The sequence below is a fragment of the Sylvia atricapilla genome, chromosome 5 (genome assembly GCF_009819655.1).
Source record: "Sylvia atricapilla isolate bSylAtr1 chromosome 5, bSylAtr1.pri, whole genome shotgun sequence".
Lineage (NCBI taxonomy): Eukaryota > Metazoa > Chordata > Aves > Passeriformes > Sylviidae > Sylvia > Sylvia atricapilla.
In genome coordinates, this window is record NC_089144.1 from 1,571,997 (window position 1) to 1,596,243 (window position 24,247).

The 24,247-nt window shown below is 50.8% G+C and overlaps 2 protein-coding genes across 2 annotated transcripts in view; both read right to left on the bottom strand.

The window, feature by feature from the left end:
* Window positions 1-7,503: 7,503 nt before the first annotated feature.
* Window positions 7,504-9,900, bottom strand: FEZF1 (FEZ family zinc finger 1). The gene is made up of 4 exons (XM_066320257.1): window positions 9,075-9,900; window positions 8,789-8,923; window positions 8,389-8,521; window positions 7,504-7,799 (listed from the first exon to the last, which is right to left on the bottom strand). Exons 1-4 carry the CDS (start codon window positions 9,870-9,872, stop codon window positions 7,504-7,506), a joined length of 1,362 nt encoding a protein of 453 aa, XP_066176354.1. The 5' UTR covers window positions 9,873-9,900.
* Window positions 9,901-20,255: 10,355 nt separating this feature from the next.
* The window catches only part of CADPS2 (calcium dependent secretion activator 2), a 269,361-nt gene continuing 265,369 nt past the window's right edge, over window positions 20,256-24,247 (bottom strand). Inside the window, exon 26 of the mRNA XM_066318926.1 lies at window positions 20,256-21,244. Coding sequence (XP_066175023.1) covers window positions 21,074-21,244 — 171 coding nt within the window. The 3' untranslated portion in view covers window positions 20,256-21,073. The remainder of the gene's footprint in view (window positions 21,245-24,247) is intronic.

The window sequence follows — 24,247 nt, forward strand, 5'->3', positions numbered from 1 at the left end:
AGCTGTTAGAAATAACAACTGGTTTGGTTTAATGACATGGTTTAATGTTCTGGTTTGATATTTGGGTTAATATTCTGGTTTAATACCATGGGACAGGTGCTCCTGAAGTGCCTGGAAGCACGTGAAAAAGGAGAGAGGTTTGAATGTGAGCGTGACCCCCCCAGACAAGAACCCAACCCAGCAATCCCTTCCTTGCCCTTAAGCTGGTTATCTCTGGTCTGAAGAAAATTCCACCAGATAGATCAAGATTTTATATCAATGTTTTGTCGACGTCCACCTGTAAACTCCTACAGCATTATAGAAATGCTGATGCGTCAAATTTCTACGAAAAATTACTCAGGAAAAAAATCTCATAAAGCAACACCCTCTAAAATTAGTATAGAGAGAGCTGTGAGTTAAATTTAGTTTCCTTTAGCTGTAAGTTAAATTTAGTTTAATTTAGCTGTAAGTTAAATTTAGTTTCGTTTAGCTGTAAGTTAAATTTAGTTTAATTTAGCTGTAAGTTAAATTTAGTGCAACTAAATGTAGTTGGATTTAGAACAATCACTGATTGCTTTTTTCAAAAATAAAAAACTGTGAGTTTTGCGTTGATAAGGCCTCAGCTGCCTGACTTGTGGCGGTTTTGTTTTGGGGTAACTCCTTCTCTGCTCTAGTTACAATCTTTGCGTGTTTTACTATTATTTTTATGAAGAAAATGTAGCAGTTCACTGCATTTCTAAAAGCATGTGAGAAGCAGCACACCCCAGAGGAACAGAAGGAACATTGTTTGAAGGGAAGGTGTCTCTGCTTCTTAGACCTTGCAGATCAAAAAAGTCCACGGCTTAATTATATGAAATCGTAATAATTACACGTTGCCCACCAAAAGTAATTACGGATTTGTTTTGGTCTTTAATTTAAAGTTCTAGGCGGTGCTGCTGCAGCTTTTCGTACTGGATCAATTTGAAATATACGGCCTGGATTTGAAAATGTCATCTAAATAAAATTGGCTGTCTCTCTTGTGCTGCTTCATGTAATGCATTAGAATTTCTGGACATTAGCAAGTGTTGGCCCTCAGTTTTTAGTATTCAGTTAGAGCAGCCAAAAAAAGTGGTTTTAAAAAATTTATTCTTATTTATGATAGGCGGATTAATGTATTTGCTGGCAAAAAGAAAGAACAAATATTAATGTGATTCCTGCATCCCTCATTTTAAGAGGAAATATATCGTTCCTTTTAAAATATACTGGGTTAAAAAATAAGATTTTCATTTCTTTCTTATTTTTCTGATGAAGACAGGAAAAAAAAAGCATAATTTATTGAGGTGATTGTTATATAAAATTTAAATATTTACCAAACAGATTGTGTTTCAGATTCTGTTTAACTTCTTCAGCAGACAATACTTTACAAATTCTTGCTTGTTCAGAAAAAAAAAAAATCACCTGAACTTATTTATCATCCAGGAGTTTTTCATTATTTTTGTTTAGTAAGAAAGTTCTTGTTCAAGGTTATTTTTATAAAACCGGAGTTAGGCAAGGTTTTTTAAGTGGAAGGATACACTTTTCAGACGTTTCATATCAAGAGGTTGACAGGTGATTTAGAAATATTTTGAGGTGGTTTCTCTTTGTGTCGTCTGTTGAATTCAATCCCTATAAACTAAATAGTGTGAATCAAAGTTTCTCTTTCATGTTGTGTCAGTCTGCAAATAAATCTTACAGCCCCACCCCTGAAAATAAAACTTCCCTGTACTGTTGCAGATAAGTTGTTCAGGCTTACATTTGCAAACTCTCTCTCTTCCGTTTTCCACACAAAATAAAATTCATGCTTTAATTTGTCATATAGCTATGAAAAAAAATATCAGAAAAGCAACTTCTCTGTGTCTTTTAATTCACTGGTAACCGAAGATGTTTTCTTTTTTTCGATTTCACATAATAATGATGGTGAAATATTAGCCATCTCCAAATCCGAAAAAGGAGGAGGTTTTTTTATCTTTCCGTGGGCACGGTTATAGGATTTAACACCGTGCCTAATCAAAGAGACAAGGATTTGACTAGAGCAGAGCGAAGGAACAGTGGAGCCATTAAATAACTTCCATGAAAGCCTCAAACGAGGGCGAAAGACAGACACAACTTGTACTTCACAACACAACAGAGAGTTTTAAGAGAAGTTTTGTGTTGTTTCAAGAGCTGCAGATTACTGAAGCCAAAGGACTTTTTGCAATCTCACAGGACTGAGTCCAGCCATCTTCTGCACAGGGACGCAGAGTGATCATCCTGAAGCCATCCAGCTTGTAGCTCGGGCCAGGAAGAGAAGGGGAATCCAGCTTGGAGAGGAGCTGGAGCCAGCACTGCTTTTGTGGAGGATACGGGGGTTACTATTAAATATTAACTGCTGCAATTGCCAGCAGGGTACAGCACAATTGTCCCTCCAAAGGGATGGTACCTGAGCAAACCAGTAGCTCAACACAGAGTGGGTGGAAAGATTAATGTAATTAAAGGGTTGTAGCTGTTTGGTACGAGCGTGTCAAAACCCCAGGAGCAAATTCGGTGGATTTTTTTTTTTTCTTTTACCAAGGTCCAAAGAGCAGAACGGTGACTGTTCCATTCTAAGTGTGGCACAGGAGGTACAGAGTGAGGAGTGGTTTGTAATTGCTAGTTAGAAACTGTCCAAAGAAACTGCTCTGGTACTAAGCTGTGACCAACGTTTGAGATGGCTCTGGATGAATTTGTTGAATTTTGTTTAATCTCTCCCTTTTCACCACTGTATTGGTAAAGACTGGTGTAAAAAGTGATCAAAAACCATAAAAAATTTTTTAATACTTCGTTAACTAAATACTGTCATTCATTTTGGGTACTTTGAGATCTGCTGGATTTCTGTATAATTTCCCATGAAGCAGAGAATGATTTTGGAATTTATTCAAAAGCTGCAGATTTAGTTGACATTTTGGCATACATGTTTTTTAAAAAAAACAACAAAAATCCACAAATATTATTACTAATATCTTTGTCTTTTTTTTCTTTTCCTTTTCTGGGGGAAAGGATTTTTTTATTTTTTCTGTTCTTAGGAAGTGTCTGATCCTGAATAAAGCATTAGCAAAACCAAGTCAATACCATTCCAGGTTCAGAAGGAAACTTCGATGCTGTGAGAAGATCCTGCTGTGCTGTGTTTCATTCCTACGGCAATATACAACAGCTTTGGTCATTCTGGGAGCTCTTTCAGGTCCGTGACACTTCCAGTATTATGTGAACAAACCTGTAGCATCTGAGAAGCCCAGAAAAAATTCGGGTCCCATCTGAGAACTCCAAGGGTCGCACAGGCACCAGACTCGTGCCTTTCTTTCAGCCCTGAAGTGAAGCTCGTGTGAATGGTGGGAGGTGGGCTGCACCTTCAGGATGCTACTGCTCAGCTCTGGATTTTAGCAGATCCACACCCCCCCAGGCTCTTCTCCTCCCAGCCTCCATGGGGGACTGCTGGAATGAGGTGACCAGTTGTCACACAGAGCGTGGGTCATGTGGCAACGCAGAAATGAGAACATGGAACTTTTCCTTTAGGTACAGACGGCTCCGTTTCTCCTGTCGAAGTTATTCACATTGGTTTAAAAAAAAAATTCAAAAATTCAGATCTTGCCTGTAGTAAGGAGGACTGTTAGTGGCTCTACATTTTGTTCTACATAAAATTCTACAGAAATTCTACGTAAGTTCTATATAAGTTCTACATAAAATTATAGCTTTTGTCTCTCATGATGATTTCACCAGCGTTGAATTGCCTCTGACCATTAACTAGAAATTCACTTGACCTGAGCATTAATCTCACAAGAGAGGAAATGAAAGGTAATTCCGTGCAGGCCTTCCAAGACATGAATTAATACCAGTCTTTGACACAAACATGGTTTGATATAGGAAAATAACAAACGAACTGTCCTCATCTCCCCGTGAAACACGTCTGTAGTGTTTTCTCTGAGGTGTCTAGGAAGAGAAACGCTTATCTGTGCTTATCACTTTCTCTGCTTCACCTTGGAATGAAGCTAGAGTGCCTCATTTCCACTCCATATCAAAACATGGTCACCCCTGCACGTGTGTTCTTTAGCAAAATATTGTTCTTCCTCAGGAAGACAGAAAAGGATCCACATTATGCAGCGACCGCAGATCTTTTGCAGGAGAAAAGGCAAAAAATCCCCCAGTTTTTGTTTATAAATGTGTAAATGGCCTCTCAATCAACACTGGGAATTCTCTCTCGTCTACTCATGAAAAAGAGAGAAATCACAGCTTCTGCATGGAGAGGACTGAGCCTTCATTTCTCCTGGCGCTTAGAAAACAATCTGAAGGATCGAAATCGAGCACAGACATCTGGGTGACCAGTGCACATCACCTCCAGCACTATCTTCAGGCCTCATCCATGTGTTTGATTTGAGGCTGATGTTATGTGCTCGTCACAAAATGACAAGATTATATTCTCCTTTTGTTTCACCATATATCTACATTCACATCCCTGTGTCATGACATAAAATACTTTTAGGACTTATCCAGTATTTTTGAATATGAACGGTTTTGAACTGGTTAAAATAGTTGTAAAATTAAGATATTTAGCAAGGCCGAGTACAGCTTCAGTACCTTGTACTATCACATTTGCTCAGCAATAAGAAAATCAAGCTGGATTTATGCTTTAAAAAGAAAGCATAAAGAAAGTTGGGCTTCTGCTTTGAAATATTTCCTTCAAGCAGAGCCTCAGAGGAATGGCACGCCTGCATCAGATCTGTGGCATCTTTCATGACACGTTGCAAAAGTTTTCCTTTTAACTAGCAGCACACAGAAGCCACTTCATTTGGGTTAAGTTTCTCTGTGTGGAAGCCGGAATGACTCTCTTCTAGCCCCAGGATCCGAGCAGAGCCCGAGAGAAGTGTCCATGGGGCAGGATGCTCAGAGCTCTACAGGAGCCTCTCCTCCCTTGCCCCGCTTCATCCCGACTCCCACCTGACCGGGGGTCCCTTGGAGGGCGTCTCGGCCCCGCTTCTCCTGCCCCGGCTGCCGCCAGGTGTCCCCGGGCTGTCCCAAGGGAGGGGACAGGCAGCGCGGCCAGGGCTGCACGGAGGACGCTGCACCCAAACCGGCCGCCGCTTTTCCCTTGGAGCAGCGGGAAAGAGGCGGCCCGAGGGGCTGAGCCCGAGCGGAGCGGGGTGTGAGCCCGACCGGAGCGGGGTGTGAGCCCGACCGGAGCGGGGTGTGAGCAGAGTGAACGGAGCGGGGTGTGAGCAGAGTGAACGGAGCGGGGTGTGAGCAGAGCGAACGGAGCGGGGTGTGAGCAGAGTGAACGGAGCGGGGTGTGAGCCCGACCGGAGCGGGGTGTGAGCCCGACCGGAGCGGGGTGTGAGCCCGACCGGAGCGGGGTGTGAGCCCAGTGAACGGAGCGGGGTGTGAGCCCGACCGGAGCGGGGTGTGAACCCGACCGGAGCGGGGTGTGAGCAGAGTGACCGGAGCGGGGTGTGAGCAGAGCGAACGGAGCGGGGTGTGAGCCCGACCGGAGCGGGGTGTGAGCCCGACCGGAGCGGGGTGTGAGCCCAGTGAACGGAGCGGGGTGTGAGCCCGACCGGAGCGGGGTGTGAGCCCAGTGAACGGAGCGGGGTGTGAACCCGACCGGAGCGGGGTGTGAGCCCGACCGGAGCGGGGAGTGAGCCCGACCGGAGCGGGGTGTGAGCCCAGTGAACGGAGCGGGGTGTGAGCCCGACCGGAGCGGGGTGTGAGCCCAGTGAACGGAGCGGGGTGTGAACCCGACCGGAGCGGGGAGTGAGCCCGACCGGAGCGGGGTGTGAGCAGAGTGAACGGAGCGGGGTGTGAGCAGAGTGAACGGAGCGGGGTGTGAGCAGAGTGAACGGAGCGGGGTGTGAGCCCGAGCGGAGCGGGGTGTGAGCAGAGTGACCGGAGCGGGGTGTGAGCAGAGTGACCGGAGCGGGGTGTGAGCAGAGTGACCGGAGCGGGGTGTGAGCCCGACCGGAGCGGGGTGTGAGCAGAGTGAACGGAGCGGGGAGTGAGCCCGGTGAACGGAGCGGGGTGTGAGCCCGAACGGAGCGGGGTGTGAGCAGAGCGAACGGAGCGGGGTGTGAGCAGAGTGACCGGAGCGGGGTGTGAGCAGGGTGAAAGGGATGCGTTTCCCCTGTCACCGCGGCCAGGGGCACAGCGGTGACCCAGCCCCAGCCCGAGGCCCCCGCTGCTGTCTCAGGTCACCCGGGGAGCTGCGGAGCTCCGCCGCAAACCAGTGCCTCTCTCTCGGCTGTACCGCCTTAGCTGCCACCGCAACCACGGCGCCTCGCTGCTCGCCAGAAGCCCAAAGCCTGCCAGGAGCCCAGGTGTACAAAATCCGGGCCACACCCGAGATGTGCCGTCCCCCGCCCGTGCGGGGCTCTGTGCAGAGCCGCTGAGGGGTCCCCAAATGGGGCGTGGTGCCAGATGTCCCCCAGCGCCCATGGGACACCTCCGCTTCCCCCGGCCCGGAGCCGAACACGAAACCCTGAGCCGGAGGGGGCTGTGGGCAGAGCAGGGGCTTGAGCCGAACCCTCCGGTTCCCCCGGCAGAGCTGTCACCCCGGCAGGGCTGTCACCCCGGCAGAGCTGTCACCCCGGCAGAGCTGTCACCCCGGCAGAGCTGTCACCCCAGCGCCCACCGACGGCCCGGCTTCGCTTTCGAGGCTCGGCTTGGCACAGTCTGCTGAGCAGCTAATAACATAACAACCCTGCTTTGATCAACCCGAACTAATTACCCCCTCTTAATTAAAGCCTTTCGCGGTCGTTTCAGTGTTTTGGCAAGGGCCGGGAGAGCTTTGCCGTGCGGCAGCGCTCCCCGTCCGCGCCGCAGCCCCGCAGCCTCAGTCACTCCTGGGGAAAAGGTTTATTTCCATCAGGTCAAAGAATTCTTTTTTTTCTCTTTTTTTCTTTTTTTTTTCTCCACGTGCAATGCGAAATTCAAATCCGTACATAGAGAACATTTGTGTCCATATAGATACGATATTCAGGGAGAGAAGGAGAGGAGGAAACCGAGAAGGGTGGGATAACCAGCAGACAGCGGAGGCAGGGCAGGATCAACACAAGGGGAATATATATACATCGAAATAATTAAAGTGGTGCAGCATTCCCGGCTCGAGTAATACAGATTCTCAAATAAATACACCAGAAAATTGGCATGGCGCTTTTTGGTTTTGTTTCTTTGCTTGTTTTGGGGTTTGTTTTTTTCCCCCCCGTTTTGTTGGTTTTTTTTTTTTCCCTTTGTTTGTTTGTTCGGTATTTTTTGGGTTTTTTTGTTGGTTATTTTTTTTTTTTTTTTAAAACCACATCTCCACCTGAGATGCAACGACGACGACAACAACAAAATAAAACCCAGTCTGTAAAGAACAAAGGAGAAAAAAAAAAAATAATAATAATTAAAAAAAAAAAAAAAAAAAAAAAAAGGAAACAACCAATCCCATTAACCTTAGTGGCGATATAGAGCATAATACACAAAAAACCGCTTAAGAGGTGCATGCAAAGGGTCGGAGGCAGCCCGTCACGGCTGGAGAGCCGGCGGAGCCTGCAGCAGAGCCCCGGGCGGCTCGGACACCCCCAGCTCGGCCGGCGGCCGGGGCAGCCCCAGCGCGCTGTCATGCAGCTTACGGACGTGCTTCTTGAGGTCAAAGTTCCTGCAGAAACCTTTACCGCACGTGGGGCAGGTGAAGGGCTTCTTGTCGTTGTGGGTGTGCATGTGGAAGGTCAGATTGTACACCTGGTGGAAAGCCTTGTTGCAGATATTGCACTTGAACTGCTTCTCCCCGCTGTGAGTCAGCTTGTGGTTTTTGTAATTGCCTGGGGAAGGAGACAAGAAAAGGCGAATTTGGGTTTGAAAGACGGACATTGAAAAGGCCAGAGAAATATAACCCTCCCCCTCTTGCCCCCCAAACTCTGTCCCATCAGCGGAGTTCAGCTTTGGGATGAAAAGACAGCAAACCTCCCCGCTTCTCTCCATCCTCCCCGCGGCTCTTACACTTCACAGACTACAGGGAAAGGATCGAAGAAACCAAAGGCGCTACAGCTGCAGAAATAAAACCCCTGGGTTTAGACTTTACAGCAACGCGGGAACAAAAAGGATCTAAATTCCTGTATTTGGAGGGGGAAATAAGAGGGGAATTCGTTTGCCGGATGGAGCCGGTAGCTGCATGTGGCGCTGAGGGGAGAAAAGGCGCTTCCAGCCGAACGCTGCCCCGTCCTTCCCCCGGACAGAGACCTCTGCCCCGCTCCCCGTGTGTTGGGGCTAGCCAAACTTAAAATTCACCTAATTATCAAATTATCCAACTCGAACACAAAATTAACTCCCCACCACCCTCGCTGTCGCAAACCATCCCGACACTTGACCCGGCTCGGGGAGGGGGAAGAGAGAGGAGCCGGAGCCTGGTACCTTTCTGATGAAATCCTTTGCCACAAAATTCACAGACAAACGGTTTATAGCCGGCGTGTATCCGCGTGTGCGTGTTCAGGGTCGAGCTGCGGTTAAAAGCTTTGCCGCACTGGTTGCACTTGTGCGGCTTTTCCTGGAGGGGAACAAACACCGAGTCACGGCTTTGTCGCCTGTTTTTGGCGGGGTCTGCCTTCTGTTTAGCGAGGTTTAGGAGCTGACTTATGGAGCTGTGCGTGTTGAAGTGGCAGATGTCGGTGCGGGGCTCCCCGCCGAACCCACCGCGCTCGGGGCAAAGGAAATCTCCCCGCGGCTGCGGATCCGCACGCCGCTGGAGCATCCCGGCCGCAGGCAGAGCTCCCCGAAAACCGGCCAGAGAGGAAGGGACAGAGGGTGGGCTCACCTGCGTGTGGATGATCTTGTGGCGGCAGAGAGTGCTCGCCTGTCTGAAGCCTTTCCCGCAAACTTTGCACACAAAGGGTCTGGCTCCCGTGTGCACCGGCATATGGCGCGTTAAGTTATAATGTGCGTTAAATACCTTGAAAGAGAAAGCAGACAATAAAATACAATCAAATCGCCATTCGAAGGCCGGAGTGCCCAGGGGGGAGCCGTGCTTTAAAAACCAAGCAAGCGAGCGACAGACGGACGGGGACGGGAGGCTGGGGAAGGGAGGCCGCCGTGCTACTTGCCTTTCCACAAACTTCGCACGTGAAAACTTTGGGCTTGCTGCTCGGGGAGCCGCGGCTGAACTCCGACGTCTTATAGGCGATTTTTTCCGAGAGGATCTGAGCGCTTTCTTTCATGTAGTGCTGTAACTGAGCCTGCGATAAGTCCTTGAAGGCCACCCCCGCCGGGTACTTGTCCGCGGTGGGTAGCACCAGCTTGTTCCGCTCCGCCAGGTAAGCCTTGGGCTGCGGGTGCAAGGGAGAGCTGAGGAAATAAGAAGCCACCGGGTGGATGTTGACACCGGAGGACGGGTGACAGGGGCTGTCGCCTCGGTTGAAATAGCACAGGGCTCCCATGGCGTGGAAGGAGGAGTGATTGACCACTCGGGGTCTTACCAGTTTGTACTGCTGCAAGGGCAGGGCATCGCGGGGGAAATCTCCTTTCAAGCTCAGGGCACAGTTCAAGAGATCGCCGCAGCTAAAGGAGGGCGAGGAAGAGGAATCTAAGTGAGCCTTCCTGGGTTCCGCTCCAGCCACCGCCGCCTTGGGCAGAGTGTCGTACGCCACCGGGACAAAGGGGATCATGCAGGGGATGGAGGAGTTGAGGTGCAGCGGATGTTTGGGCTCGCCTTTGGCCACGGAGCCGTGGAGGAGCTGCGGGACGGGGATGGAGCGGGGCTCTGGAGTCCGCGCCATGATGCGCTCAATGGAGAAGGCGAGCGGCTTGGCCGTGCTGATCATGTTGCTCCTGGCAGACAGGCTTTCTCTGGACGGAGGAGTCGCTAGGATTTTGGTCGCCGTGTGGTTGCCACTATTGTCCATGGCTGAATTGCATTTGTTCTCCCGGTTTGTGCCGCTCTGGTAGACGCCTCTTTTTTTTTTTTTTTTTTTTCCTTTCCTTTTTTTTTTTTTTTTTTTTTTTTCCCTCTCCCCTCTCTCTCTTTCACTTTCTCTGCCCCCCTTTCTTTTTCTTTCTTTTTTTCTTTTTTTTTTTTTTTTTTTTTTTTTTTTTTTTTTGTTACTGATCTGCCAGGAGGGAGACCAGCATCTCCGGCGCCACCATCACCACCAGAGCCTCCGTCGGCGGAACCAGCCTTCTCAGCCCAGTGGACTCATGCCAGCCCATCACAGTTTACTTTGGCGCACCAATGACTCGGGACAATCGCTACTTATTTCTATCAATAGAAAGTGTTGTGTCAATAACGCAGCCAAGATCTCGCCAATCGTTAACTTCCAAGAGGAGAAGGTAAACTAGATAATTGCTCAATTCGCTTCCAACAGTCAACAGGAAAAGTTTTTCCCCCCCCCAGCAAGCGGCTACTTTTCATTGGCGCCCGCGCCTCCCCCGCCCAGGGAAGGAGGTGGCCCTCCCTCCTTCTCGCCTCTCTCCCCTCTGCCTCCCTCCCTCTCGCTTTTTTATTATTATTATTTGCAATCTGCTTAACCAGGCTTTAGAGGCCAAGCAAATCCGAGATCAATTTTCTCGTTTGGCTTTAAATGACATCATCTAAAAATCATTGTCCAAGTGCTAAATAGGGATGTGAAACCCAATTCAAGGGCAAGCGCCGGGGTGTTTGTCAAACAAGGTGCTGCAGGAGAAGCGGCTGCAGGGGAAGCTGTTTGTTCCCTTGCCACTTTCCAGCCCGAGCTCTCTTTGTGCGTGCCTCCGTGTGTGTGTGTGTGTGTGTGTGTGTGAGGGAGGGAAATGGCTGCTCTGCTCCTGGGACTGCTCCTGGGACTGCTCACTGCTTTAAAGAACAAGGTCAGGTGGCGGCGAGCTTTTGGAAAACACAGCAGACAAATAAGCGGGGGATTTGCGACAAGCAGGCGGCGAGAGCAGCGAGTGGGGATGCAGGAACCTCCCGGGCCACATGCAACCAGTGCTTGGGAGCAGGAGGGTGATTCCAAACCTGGGGCAGGGCAAGAGAGGAGAAAGGAGGTAGGAAGAAGGAGCGCCTTTTAAATCTGAAGCATAGTTTCTATAATTTTTGTACATATAAAAGTATGTAGCCTGCGTATACACTAAATAGAGCTTCTGTTACAGAATACACGCACAACACCGATACGGAAAACTCAGGGTTGGCGTAGACACGTGAAGAAACACACGCTGTTTTTAGGTATATATGCACCTATGTGTTTAGCAGAAGCTTGCCGGCCCTGCTCGGTCCTTTCCGCGGAGAGGGGCTGCTCGGGGGCTGAGAGGGGCAGCGGTGGGCACAGGACTTTGTGTGTCCCGCCCACGCCACCATCGCACGGCTCGGGCTCACCACAAGGCCCCGTTCCTCCCCGGGCTTCGCCGCGCTGCCGAACAACACCCAGGAGAAGGCGAGGGTCCCTCCGTCCCCTCCACCCGCGTCCCTCACACCCCTGCGGCAGCTTCCACGGCAGAGCGCGGCACTGCCCTTCTCCGAGGCGGGGGACACGCAGGGGTCCCGGCTTTGCTGATGGAGAGAGAGGCCAGACCCCCAGGGACCCGGTACCAGCCCAGGGACAAATGGCAGTGTGTCCCCTCTGCCGGCCCACGACAGTGACCGTGCGAGGAGCTGAGAGCAGGGAGGAAGGGACAGAGAGCCGTGGGGACGGCCGGAGGGATGGAGGGAGACATCGCTGGCCCCGGGGCTGCGACCCGCCCGCTGCGGCCTCAAACCACCGCGGCTCCTGCTGAGCAGAGCAAGGCAGCGGCTGCTCCACGGCGGTACCTCGGCGCCAGGGAGCTCCGTGCGAGCGACGGCGAGCTGCGGGACACGGAGGAAGGGAGTGAATGCTCTGCGGTCCCCAGGACGGACGTCGAAGGACTGGCAGCGGCCAGGGCACCGCTCTCCGCACACCCTGCCACCTCCGTGCCCGTCCCGGCCCTCCGGGGTCCCGGCGCTGGCCTCGGGACGTGGCGGGATGGACCCAGCCGTGCGGGCGAGCGAGAGGCGGGGGAAGGACGGGATCCGCGCTGGGCTGTGCGGGGGCTCCAGCCGTGATGTCTGTCCTGGGCTCTGTCCCCTGGGCCCTGTCCCCTGTCCCCCTGGGCTGTTCCCTGTCCCCTGTCCCCCTGGGCTGTTCCCTGTCCCCTGTCCCCTGTCCCCCTGGGCTGTCCCCTGTCCCCTGTCCCCTGTTCCCCCTGGGCTGTTCCCTGTCCCCCTGGGCTGTCCCCTGTCCCCTGTTCCCCCTGGGCTGTCCCCTGTCCCCTGTCCCCTGTTCACATGTTTCTCCCCCGCAATTCCCCACGGCAGATGGGTCGGGGTGACCCGGATTTTGCTGTCCCGGATCGGGTGGCTGCAGCCGGCCGCCTCTTCCCTGGAGCGAGGCAGGGATGTGGACTGTCGGGGGGACAGAGCCGGGACCCCCCAGCCCCGTTAGGGGCCGCTGTCTCGGGCTGGCCGGCAGTACACCTTTAATCTCCTACTTTGTGCCCGCCAGAGCATTTCCTCCTCCAGAGCAATTTACATTTAATTCAATCGAGGCAAATTTCCTCTTGATTGGTGCTGAAGGAGGGAATTATTGTCGAGTGGGTTTTAGAGGCTTCAAATCTCATATACTTAATATGTTAACAGCTTGTTCTTAACCGGTCTTTTTGGGATTGACTTTTTGACATGTGTCTGAAAGGAAAAGATGCGGTGTCATTTGAGCAGGGTAAATATCCCAAAGCAGCAATTACAATTACAGCCCTGCCATCGCAATTATACTGCTCTCCTCAATATTGAGATGCGCTTCTGAAGGAGCGGTAGCTTTATTATTCGTTATTTCCTTACAAATATACCTCCCTTGCTTTCGGTGCCTCTCACCATAACTTACGTAAATGCTTAATTTTCCGCAGCGATCTAAAACAAAATTTTTCGGGGAGGGGAGGAGGGGTCGTCATCCTCTTCTGTCTCAGAGATGTCTCAGCACTTGCTAGGTGCTGGTGTTTTCCGCAATATAGATAGAGCTACTAAAATTAACCTCGACGTATCCTTTTAATCCTGTCCTGAGCTTTGCCTTTCCCTCGGACCGCATCTTTTTTCAAGTTTCGCGTATCTACCGAACCGCAAACATCCTGCAGTCGTGCTGGTGCAGGGTGGGTTTTTATTTTTTTTTATTTTATTTTTTTTTCCCGAGGCAGAGAGATTTACAGCTTCAGAAAGTGGCACTAAGGAACCTCTCGGCCGGTTTCTAGTGGGGGGCTCGGGGGGTCCGGGCTCCCTCCTCCCACAGTTACAAACCGTCCCAGAAATTAAGGGCAAAAGTTTTGCCTGGAGTTGATTTCGTGCTCTGCCCGGGAAAACTGCTGTTCTCTTTTTCCCCTTAATCGGCTTTGCGTTTCATTCGTTCCTAAGGTATGTTCTTGATATTGCTCACTTGCGTTATTATCATAACGTATCTCTACATGCGCTCCAAATCCGAGTCACCGGCGAATTCATCTCGTCGTCAGGATTACTCCAATCCGATCCCAGAGGCGATTAGAGGGAGGTAAAATACCGCCTTAGAGCCTAATCTTTAATTTCTTCCTCCTTAATAAAATGAATAATTCCATTGCGTTTTTTAAGTAAAAAAAGGAATTGAAAAGGATAATAACTCCGCTAACCTTCTGTTGCTCGTATTAATATTTTCCTGGGAGTGTTTTACCGCAAGCATACTGCCCGAGAGCGCCCGGAGCCGGCTCCACACGGCCGGGGTGAGGGCAGCATCTCTCCTGGCTCCGGGTGGCCTCTGGGCACCCCGAGAGTGGAGTGGAGCAGGGAGGTCACAAAACACCCTTCTGGCCGCCACATCGGCGGGCCGGACAGACCCCGGCTACTATTATTACTGTGGTAATAGTGGTCACTAACAGCGACACCGCCGGGGTTCTCTGCTAAAGCTCGGGTTTGCTCTCGCCGCCCATCAGTCCAAGATTTTTCCTCCCCGTGCTATCGGCCTTGTGAAGAGGTGATTTACCCCGGCCGGTCCCCTCAGCCGCCGCGGGGACCGCCCTGGCCCCGGCTCGTTCCTCTTCGGAATCAGCCCCCGGCTGCTGGGCTCGCTGTTCAGCCCACCCAACAGTAACTTGTTGGTTACTGCTTTTTGAAGGGAAGTAAAAATATAAACGGGGGGGAAGCGAACCGGCCGCCGTCACAGGTTTTATCAGCCGGAGCTGGGGGAGATCCCGACCGTCCATCCTTTTCGGTGGGGATCTGCTGCTCCCGGCGCCCATCCTGCCCCGGTTCCCTGTTCCACCCAGCTCCTGTTCCCTGTTCCACCCAGCCCCTAACCCACCCGGCCCCTGGTCCCCGTTCTGCTCTGCCAGCTCGCCCACAGAGCCCCAACACATCCCGGAGCACCCTCGGGCTCGGCACTTTCAGCCCCATGGGCAAAAGGCTCTTGGCTTTTCCCAGATTTTAGACGGTAACACTTCGGAGTTTTCCCCACTGGTAATTTCTGCGGTGGAAGACAGTAAGATAAATACGTGCCTGCGTGTGTGTACACCTTCGGAGATAATGTGTAGTCTTCTCATAGAGTGAAGGTGTGCTGGCGTCCTATAGCTTTGCTCCGCAAGCAAAAGAAGAAAGTATTGCTATTTGTGACCGAATCCATCACAAAAGAAAAAGATTTAATACTGACCCGCGAAACACAAGTGCTCCCGGAGGTAAAACAAAGTTTGGCAGTACAGCGCGTTTCGTACAGACCCCCCCCTAAATCGAAAACCGAACTGGTGCAAATTAGGCCTTTTCATGGATAAAGCCTTTAATCACATATAAACGAAATTACAAGTGACCCTCTAAAGCAGCTCTTGCGGCCCTCCCGTAATTCATGCGGCCGATTTGGCGAAGTGTGCCAGCTCCGAACGTGGGCTGCAGCTATCGCGTCTAATCTAATCAGTCCGCCTGCGAGGGGACCCAGCGGTGTCATCAACTCCAAAGGGCCCTTGGTGGAAGTGGCTGGGAGAGGCCAGCGGCAGCTGGAGCCATGAATGACACTTTCTCATTTGTTCCTTTCCCAGTTCAGCAAATGTTTAGCCCCGTTACCGCGAAATGAACGCCTTGCGCTCTTTGGCTGGGGGGGAAAGCGATTTATTTTTAAGATTCTTGAATAGGATCAGGAGCAATTAACTTATTTTTTGTTTCCTATTTTTTTTTTTTTTTTTTTGGTGGGTGTACTGGGAGTGGGAGGTAACGTGGAGCAAAGCGAAGAGGCGGTGGCTGCGAGGGGCGCCTGTGTGCTGTGTTCCCGGCACCGGGATAAGCCGGGCTCGCCGTGGCGACACGAAGCGGGACAAAACCCCTCTGGTTGATGGCAGGACCCGTTTCCATGTGCCGCCGCTGAGAGAGGGGGAGAAGCTAAGTGAAAAACGTGAAAATAAGAACGAAAGCAGGAGTCGTGCGCTGCTGGACAGAGCCAGGGGAGGATTCTCCACTTTTCGCTGGGCGCCCCAACCCGGGAACAGACACGGGGAACAACTGAGCCACCCTCGGAACTGAGCGGGGACGAGGAGGAGGGGGGTGACACGGCAATCCACCTGCTAAGGCCGAACCCAAACTTTTCCTGTGTGTGTGATGGTTTGTTGAGCTGCATTCCCGCCGTGCTCTCCCTGTCCCTGTTCCACAAAGCCGGCCCGTGCCGGGGGCAGGCCGGCCGTGGTGTCTCTGCCGTGTGCCGGCCTCCGTCCGTTCCGCTGGAAGGAAAGAGAAAGGTTTCTTTCCAGGGAAAAAAAAAAAACCCGCTCCCGACTGCCGTGCTGCTCCCGCGGTCTGCTCCGCGCTCCTTCGCTGACAGGCGAACATCAGATTGAACCCCCTTGGGCAGGTTCCTAAGGGACATTCTGTGTGCAGGAACAGGGAATTACAGCCTTACCCTCCCGCCCCGGCGCCCCGCGCTCATGGCCGTGTCCCTCCCGGAGCCCCGCTCCCAAGCTGACACTGCTGCCCTGTCCCTCCTGCTGGGTCTCAGGAGGACTTTCCCAAAGCCTGGAAACAGCCGGTACCCGAGCTGACATCCCCCGGGAAGCGCTGCTGTGGGTGCCGTGCCCACAGCGCCGGGGATGAAGGGATGGAGCCATCCGTGGGCACCGGGAGCCACCGGGAGCCACTCGCCCTCCGAGTCCGTCTGCTCCTCCAAAGCTGCTCCGCGTCCTGCCCCGGGGGCTGCTCTCTGCCCGGGGGCTGCTCTCTGCCCGGGGGCTGCTCTCTGCCCGGGGACTGCTCTCTGCCCGGGGGCTGCTCTCCTCCCCGGGGGCTGCTCTCTGCCCCGGGGTCTGCTCTCTGCCCGGGGGCTGCTCTCTGCCCGGGGGCTGCTCTCTGCCCCGGGGGCTGCTCTCTGCCCGGGGGCTGCTCTCCGCCCGGGGGCTGCTCTCTGCCCGGGGACTGCTCTCTGCCCCGGGGGCTGCTCTCTGCCCGGGGGCTGCTCTCTGCCCGGGGGCTGCTCTCTGCCCCGGGGGCTGCTCTCTGCCCCGGGGGCTGCTCTCCGCCCGGGGGCTGCTCTCCGCCCGGGGGCTGCTCTCTGCCCGGGGGCTGCTCTCCTCCCCGGGGGCTGCTCTCCGCCCGGGGGCTGCTCTCCGCCCCGGGGGCTGCTCTCTGCCCGGGGGCTGCTCTCTGCCCGGGGGCTGCTCTCTGCCCGGGGGCTGCTCTCCGCCCGGGGGCTGCTCTCCGCCCCGGGGGCTGCTCTCTGCCCGGGGACTGCTCTCTGCCCCGGGGGCTGCTCTCTGCCCGGGGGCTGCTCTCTGCCCGGGGGCTGCTCTCTGCCCGGGGGCTGCTCTCCGCCCGGGGGCTGCTCTCCGCCCGGGGGCTGCTCTCTGCCCGGGGGGCTTTACAGGGACGGTTCTACCCCAGTCTCGGCGGCCGGAGCGGCCTCAGAGGGCGGCTCTGCTGGCCCGGAGGTGGGAGGCTCGGTGCCCCAGCTGAGTGCCGCCGAGGTGGTTCCCCGGCCACTGCCCGGCCTTGCCTGTCGCCTCCTTGTCGGGGATAAGCGACAGCCCAGGGCATCGAGCCCTTGGCTCCAGGCACCCTTTGCCCGGAGGCGGGACACCTGAGAGCATCGCCGCCTTATCCTGGCCCCGAGTGTCGCTTTTGTGTCCTGGCCCCGAGTGTCGCTTTTGTGTCCCGACCCCGAGTGTCCCTTTCGTGTCCCGGTCCCGAGTGTCCCTTTCGTGTCCCGGTCCCGAGTGTCCCTTTCGTGTCCCGCCCCCAGTGTCCCTTTCCTATCCCGGTCCCGAGTGTCCCTTTCGTGTCCCGGTCCCGAGTGTCGCTTTTGTGTCCCGACCCCGAGTGTCCCTTTCGCGTCCCGGTCTCGAGTGTCCCTTTCGTGTCCCGGCCCCGAGTGTCCCTTTTTCTGTCCCGGTCCCGAGTGTCCCTTTCCTATCCCGGTCCCGAGTGTCCCTTTCGTGTCCCGGTCCCGAGTGTCGCTCGCACCTGGTGATGCGACTTCTAGAGCCCCGTTTATACCACCAAGACTCCGGGGGAATGAACTGAACCAGACTGCTCCTGCGCCTTTCCCGAGGGCTCCCTGCTCCCCGCGGCCGCTCAGGAAGCGCGGAGGTCCCCGGGGAGCGCAGCAGACCGCGGGGTACTGCCCGGGGTACCCCGGTACTGCCCGGGACTGGAGCGCAGCATCGCTAAACACCGCAGGATTTCGCTAAACACACACAGGCGGCCCCTGTGCCACTCCGCCCGACGCCCATGTCCCGCAGGTACACACTCGGCCTTCTCAAGCTTTCACAAAGCTGGGTACTAAAAATATTGTCTTATTTTTAAATAAAGGACGAGTTAAATTTGAAGCACTCTCTTTTCTGTACCTGTCTCCCATTGATGTCTGCTGTGCCGTGTCTTTAACAATAACTTACCTTATGTAACTTCTGCTTTGTGTCTGAGTTAATTTCTCTTCTCCAAACATCTTGAAACTTCTTCACGGTTGCATAATCTTTGTCTTTTATTCCTTTATGCTCATTATCTTTGTTTTGGGTTTTTTTGTTCGTTTGTTTAGCATTTCCCTACTCATCTCTATCTTACTGACAAGTATTTCTTGCAAGGACTGCACGCAGAAGAAATTGCGTAGCAAAGTGCTTGACACACGTGTATAATGCTTTGTGAAATTTGAGTAACTCAGGCCCACTTCAAGCCACAAAAAGTCACAGGCTTCTTCAGGTGTTTTTTTTTTTTTGTTTGGTTGTTTCTTTCGTGTTTTGTTTTTTTTTAAATTATGCTGGGATGTAGAGGCAAAGGGAGCTGGGATGGATTCCCCCAGCTGCCTGGACAAGGCACCACCAGTCAGGGCCAGTCCCACCACATCCAGCCAGGGAGTGGGGCAGGGGAGGAGACCAGATCCCTGACACGTTCATGATGGTCAGAGAGCTCTGAAGTCGATCTGCAAACACATCAACACATGGGCTGCAGCTGAGGTGAGAATCCAGCACTCCTCTTCCATCCCCATGTAACCAGCAGGGCCCTGGACAGAGCTGAGACCGAGTCTCTGCACAGAGGCTGTGGGTGGGGGTCCCAGGGGAGGCCCACCAGGACCAGGGTGCCCTACAGCCTCTGGAGGACCCAACAGAGGAATTTACCATATCCTACTCTGTCATCATCCATGCTGACAGGGAGTCGTTCGCCTCCTCAGGAAATCCATCTTGGTGTGGGGACAGCTTGGGACAGAGGAAAAGCCTGAAGGGGAGGTAAGTGCAAATCACTGTTTCCCACTGGGTTTTTGGCTAGCAGCGCTGGCTCATGCCAGGTCACTCGCTGTTGAAGGAGACAGATGCATCACTGACCTCCTGGGTTGTGCTGGTGGGTGTTCTTAGGTCCCACTCCAGCTCCCTACTCTGTTAGCCGCTTGCTAGGGCTAGTGTTCAATTTGGATATTGCTTCCTACTCCTGTGTTACCCTGGAACTTTAGAAATCTGGTGCCTTCTGGTGAAAGCCCTGCAGACCCCCGGCACAGCTCTGCACTAGGAGGAAGCATTGTAGGGTCATGGTGGAGGTCCTTCACCTCTCTACACCTGGCTTCTTCACAGGCACCTCTGCAAGGTCTAAGGAATGTCAGGATGGGGAGGGGGGGAGCAGGGAGACTTCAGCAGAGACAAAACTCCCTCTGGGCTGGACTGACACTGATCTCTCTGCTTCAATAGGTTTAGGAGATGGGTGTTCCATCAGATATCAGGGCTTCTGCACCCTGCTGTCTGCTGCAGCCAGACTGGGGCTGAGGCAGGTTATCCCTTACCAAGTCTTACTCAGCAAGAGTCCCAAGTGACCCTTCCAGCATGGGCAGCTTCCCCATGCCAGCATAACTAGGACAAATGACAAGAAAGGAATACGCAATTATTTTACTGCTCTCAAAAACCTCAATCAGCAAATCCATCTAGCAGCCTCACGATGGAGAAAAATGCTGTGCCTCCTTCAGCCCAGCAGAGATGGTGATGAAAAGCTGAGCAGAATGGTCTGCCTTAGCAGCTCCTAGTTCCTCCTTGTGGCTGAATTCACCTCAGCTCATGGGATCATTAGGCTGGTTTGCCACAGGAAAAAATTGTCACTTAGGATTTCTCCCGAGACACCTGGGAGAAGTGTAACTTTCCTTCTCCGCTTGGCTGAGCCTCCAAATGTGCTGAAAGCCACTTTCCCTGCAGCTCTCATCCTCAGTTCCTGCAGCCCTGTATGATTGCAATAGACCCCTGAAGTCCTACAGGCTGTTTTTGCACAGAAACTTCCCACCAGCCTTGTAAACCCGAACAACAGTTCCTCAGTAAAGCCCCTTAGGTATAACGTTATGGTTCAACAAGGACCTCAGCTACCTATTATTGCTTTTTTGTGTACAGAAACTCAGGAATTAGTCATGCTCTCACAAAAAACCCCAACCAACCAACCAACCAACCAACCAACCAACCAACCAACAACCAACCAACCAACAACCAACCAACCAACCAACCACCAACCAACCAACAACCAACCAACCAACCAACAACCAACCAACCAACCAACCAACCAACCGAAAGGCTGCTGTATTTTTTGTTAGTCGTGTGAGTTTTGACTGTGAAAATTTGAATTCTTTCTAGTCAGTCCTGAGAGCATCAAAAAGCAGGAATTGGGCCCTGTCTGTCCATCTGCTACTGGGGGTTTTGTTTGCTTTTTTTCCTTTTTCAAGGCATGGTATCCTTGGGTACTTGTTTGCTATATATATCTGCTGTATAAAAGAGACATACTTGCATTAAATCCCGATGTAAATGAAATCATTCAAAGACCTCGTTCTCACGAGGAATCATACAATGGTTCCAATTGCTTGAAATACTGAAAACATCTTTTAATCGTAGAACTCTATACAAACTCGGGTAGATACATAAATGGCCACGACAAAATGTGTTCTTATTGCCTGGAAATTTTCACAGAAATACAAATATAGATGGCAAGCTTACTGACATCCAACAGGATGGTATCTTTAAACTTGCAAAATGAATAGACACGACACTCCTAAGCAGTTGGTGTTTGTTTGACTGTCCTTGAAGTTCTTCTGCTTATATACCAGCCTCAAAATACAAAGAACCAAGATTAACATTTTTTAATGCACATCACATAATAATGTAAAATTAAGCACCAACAAAAAAACCAACAAAAAAACCAAAAAAAAAAAAAAGGAAACAGATTGTAATCCTGGAAATACACTATATTTTTTTTTTTAACCTAGGGAATTGACTCATTCCAAGGATGATTTCCTGTATAGCTGTGTTTTAAGTAAAGACACACATCTTGTTTCTGCACAGGACATCAATATCAGATGGAGACACAAGAATGAATGGTAGAAAAGGGAAAGAAACGTAATCACAAGTGGAACTCAAACTCCATGCCAGTGTTCTCGCAGCCCTAAGCAAAGCTATACATAAAAATATGCTACAACCATTATTCTCAAAAAGTCCTTGGCACTTTCGCCCTGATAACCTCACTCTCTTCTTCAATGGAGCAAATCACATTCCTGCACCGATATCGTAAGGCAGAACTCTAAACGCAATTACAAGGACGAATTACCAAAAAACCCCAAGGCGAAGACAAACCCCACCCTCAGAGCATCGCCCCCCCAAAGCTCTGAATGCTCTGAAGACAGTCTCAGCCCTCCTCCTCATCGCTGTCTTTCATGGAGATGCCCTGAAGTCCTGCAGCATCGGTGACGGAGGCGGTGGCCTCCTCCACGGTCAGGCGGCTGTGCACGGTGTCGTAGGTCTTGCTGTTCAGTGTCCCCTCCAGCACACCCTGCAGCCTGAAGTCCCGGTACGTTTTCTGGGGCGAAAGGAAAACATCTCCAGTTGGACTCCAGCAAGTTCTGAGTGTTGCCTCAGGTTTGCCCGCTTTTGACCTGTTCGCGTTCGTTCTCGCGCAGCTTCCAGCAAACTAAGTGCGTTTTTAGAATTGGTGACATCCTTCTCCTCTGGGAGGAGGAAGATGATTGATGGTGATGTTCACCAACGAGGTGGCCACCTGCATAGCCAATCTTTGGCCTGCTTGTAAAAGGTATTTAAAATGGAGTCAGAACAAATAAAGCGGAGAGCTTTCCTGCTTGACCTCCTGCTGCCTGCCTCGTCCTTTGGTGTCCCTGACAGTGACATCTGAGTGCTCTTTCACTGTACACTTGCCATTTCTGGCGTGCCACTGGCGCAGGTTTATTCCTCCTGCAGGACCTATCCCCTCCATAAAGATTTTGTGGTCTTAGTTTTGATCTGTGTGAGATTTCTACAAACTCTAGGGATGTGAATTTGATGGTCGTTCCTGCAGGAGATTGTATTTTGTGCTATGGCTTACTCTAACTGCTGATTTCTCAGTAACTTCCATTTGTTTCGTTTATTCAAGACACCAGCTGAGATTTTTTTTTTTCTAAATAGCAACTGAAATGTGGATTTGGCTACAGGTAGTTCAGGTCTGTCATTTCACAGAAAATGCAAATGCCTGACCTTTTCCCTATAGTGTAATTTTATTTACATTACTCTTTACATTTATATGCCAAGTGTGGAAAAATAACTATTATATATTACATTATAATATAATATATGCACTAACAATGAATACAGATAAGGATCTATATTATATAGTGTCAGAATTTCTCAGGTGACTGCCGAGTTAATTTACATTCTAAATCTCTGCATTTTGATTCGCATCTTCTCTTTTTTTTTTTCATTCCAGAAGATTTTGTTTCCCTGGTATTCATCCTTCCTATGAACAAGCAGATATGACTTCCTTCCTTGTTTTCCCAGCATGTAAAAATTCAGAGTGGAATTGTTTTATTCATCAACGTTCAAGTAAGCACATGGAAAAATCTCCTATGTACTTCATTTTTAAATTGTAACACATTTGAAATAATCTTTTCTGATATCACCTTTAAAGGCTTTAAAAGGACAAGTCGATGTAGGCAGTTTCTTATTTTGTGTATGCTATCCCTCCAAGTTCTCAAAGTTTTGGAATAGAATACGGGGAAAAGAAAACGGAAGATAATTAAGGGCTTATCAGGCCCATTCCTCTGCCTGAGGAGGAGACCACGTACAACCCTTAAAGAAAGAAAAGATTTGATCTTATTTCACTCAATACTTCAGAGAACTGCAAAAGACCACTCTAGAAACAGGTAACATTCAGTTGGGAGGGTTTTTTTTTTCTGCCACTGTGATGATTATTTAAACCTTGTTTGAATCCCTGCAACTGAGATTTATTTGACTTTCACGGGTCAACGTCAGAGTCAATGGATGCAGCTTATGTTTTGCTCACACACTCCTGTGAGTACCCTGCCTGGTCTTTTTCAAGTGTCACCATTGCATTCCCTTTTTATAACACTGCGCATTCAATTTGCTTTGATGCCGTTCACGGGTCCTACAGCAATTCCCTTCACTTTTCCATTGTGTTCTTCCCATTCTCAGACCAGCACTCTGGGGTTCAGACACTGCTCTTCTCTTGACATAGTTTTGCAGGATAATAATGTTCACTTCCAAGCTTAATTTTTCATTTCTCCCTAACTTTCTTTGTCCTTGACCCCTCCTTTAGTCGCATCCCTCTGCACATCTCAGACATCTAATGAAACCCTTAAGCCATCATAAGCCTTTAAAGAGAATAAAGGGAACAATGTTTCTTCTTCTAGGCTTTCTTAATAATGCCACTACTCTCGTTGCATCCAAATCTGAAAGAATTATATTTCCCTTACTCATCCCGTGTCCTTCAAAAATGACTTCTTACTTTTTGCTTTGGTTTTGTTATTTGGGGTTTTTTTGGTTGTTTGTTGTATTTTTTTCCTAAAGCAAACACAAATGTACCTTCATTCAGTCTAGTTTGGAGGAACTGTGCCTCCCCACGTCTCTCTGCAGCAGAAAAGGTTTTTTACGATACTCCTCTTGAACCATTGTTTCATATTTTATACTCAGCCTCCTGTCTGCTGAGTTCCTGTTTTACTAGCTCTATCTTCACCCACCAAAACCAAGGTTCACAAATTTTTCTGTTTTCCAGAACCAATATGATTGACATCATCTTCTTCAATCTTTAACATCCACAGAAGGTGCCGCGGAATAACACAGCTGGAATTTACACACAGGCCACGGCCAGAAGCAGTGTTCCCACTTCCAGCAGGAGACTCCTGCTTTTGAACCAGGAAGGCAGGTTGGCAAAGCTGCTCACTCACCTGAAATTCAGTTTGGTAAGAGTTTCCTTTCATCTCCCTGCTGACACTTCTCTTGTACAATTTAGCCTGCCCACTCTTAGATCTCATGGGGAACAGGTTTGGGATCCTCCCTATCTTCTTCCTCAGAGGATGATAACTACCTTGGAAAGGGATTTGTGAGGAGGGCAGGGAGTGATAGAAGAAGAGGGAGTGGGTTCAAACTGAGAGTAGGTTTAGATTAGAAATCTGTGGAAGTATCTACACCTACTGAGAGGTGTCCCTGCCCAGGGCACAGGGCTTGGAACTAGATAATACTGAAGGTCCTTCCCAACCCAAACCATTTCATGATTCTGTGATTCACCTGAGAATAGCCTTAAACCTTGCACAGGAGCCACTCATTTCAACAAGGAACAACAAACTGCTTCTGCCATTTGGGCACGTAATCAAGTGAAGAGCCAAATCCTGCTCCCAGAGAAATCAGTTAAGGTCAAAACCAGCAAAACTAAGCTTGGCTGTTTCAAGGAGCCACGCTGCCATCATCATTATGACTGTTTCCTTGCATTTCTCTCTGTTATGGTTTGTCTTTTTTTTTTTTGTTTGGTTTTTTTTTTTTTTTTGTTTTGTTTTGTTTTGGGTTTTTTTTTGTGTTT

Excerpts from the sequence above, each read along its gene's own strand:
- FEZF1 (XM_066320257.1), bottom strand. The coding sequence starts at position 9,872 with ATGGACAATAGTGGCAACCACACGGCGACCAAAATCCTAGCGACTCCT. Across the intron at positions 8,924-9,074 it reads CGTGCGAAGTTTGTGGAAAG|GTATTTAACGCACATTATAA; the intron begins GCAAGTAGCACG and ends TTCTCTTTCAAG. Across the intron at positions 8,522-8,788 it reads ACAAGATCATCCACACGCAG|GAAAAGCCGCACAAGTGCAA; the intron begins GTGAGCCCACCC and ends GTTCCCCTCCAG.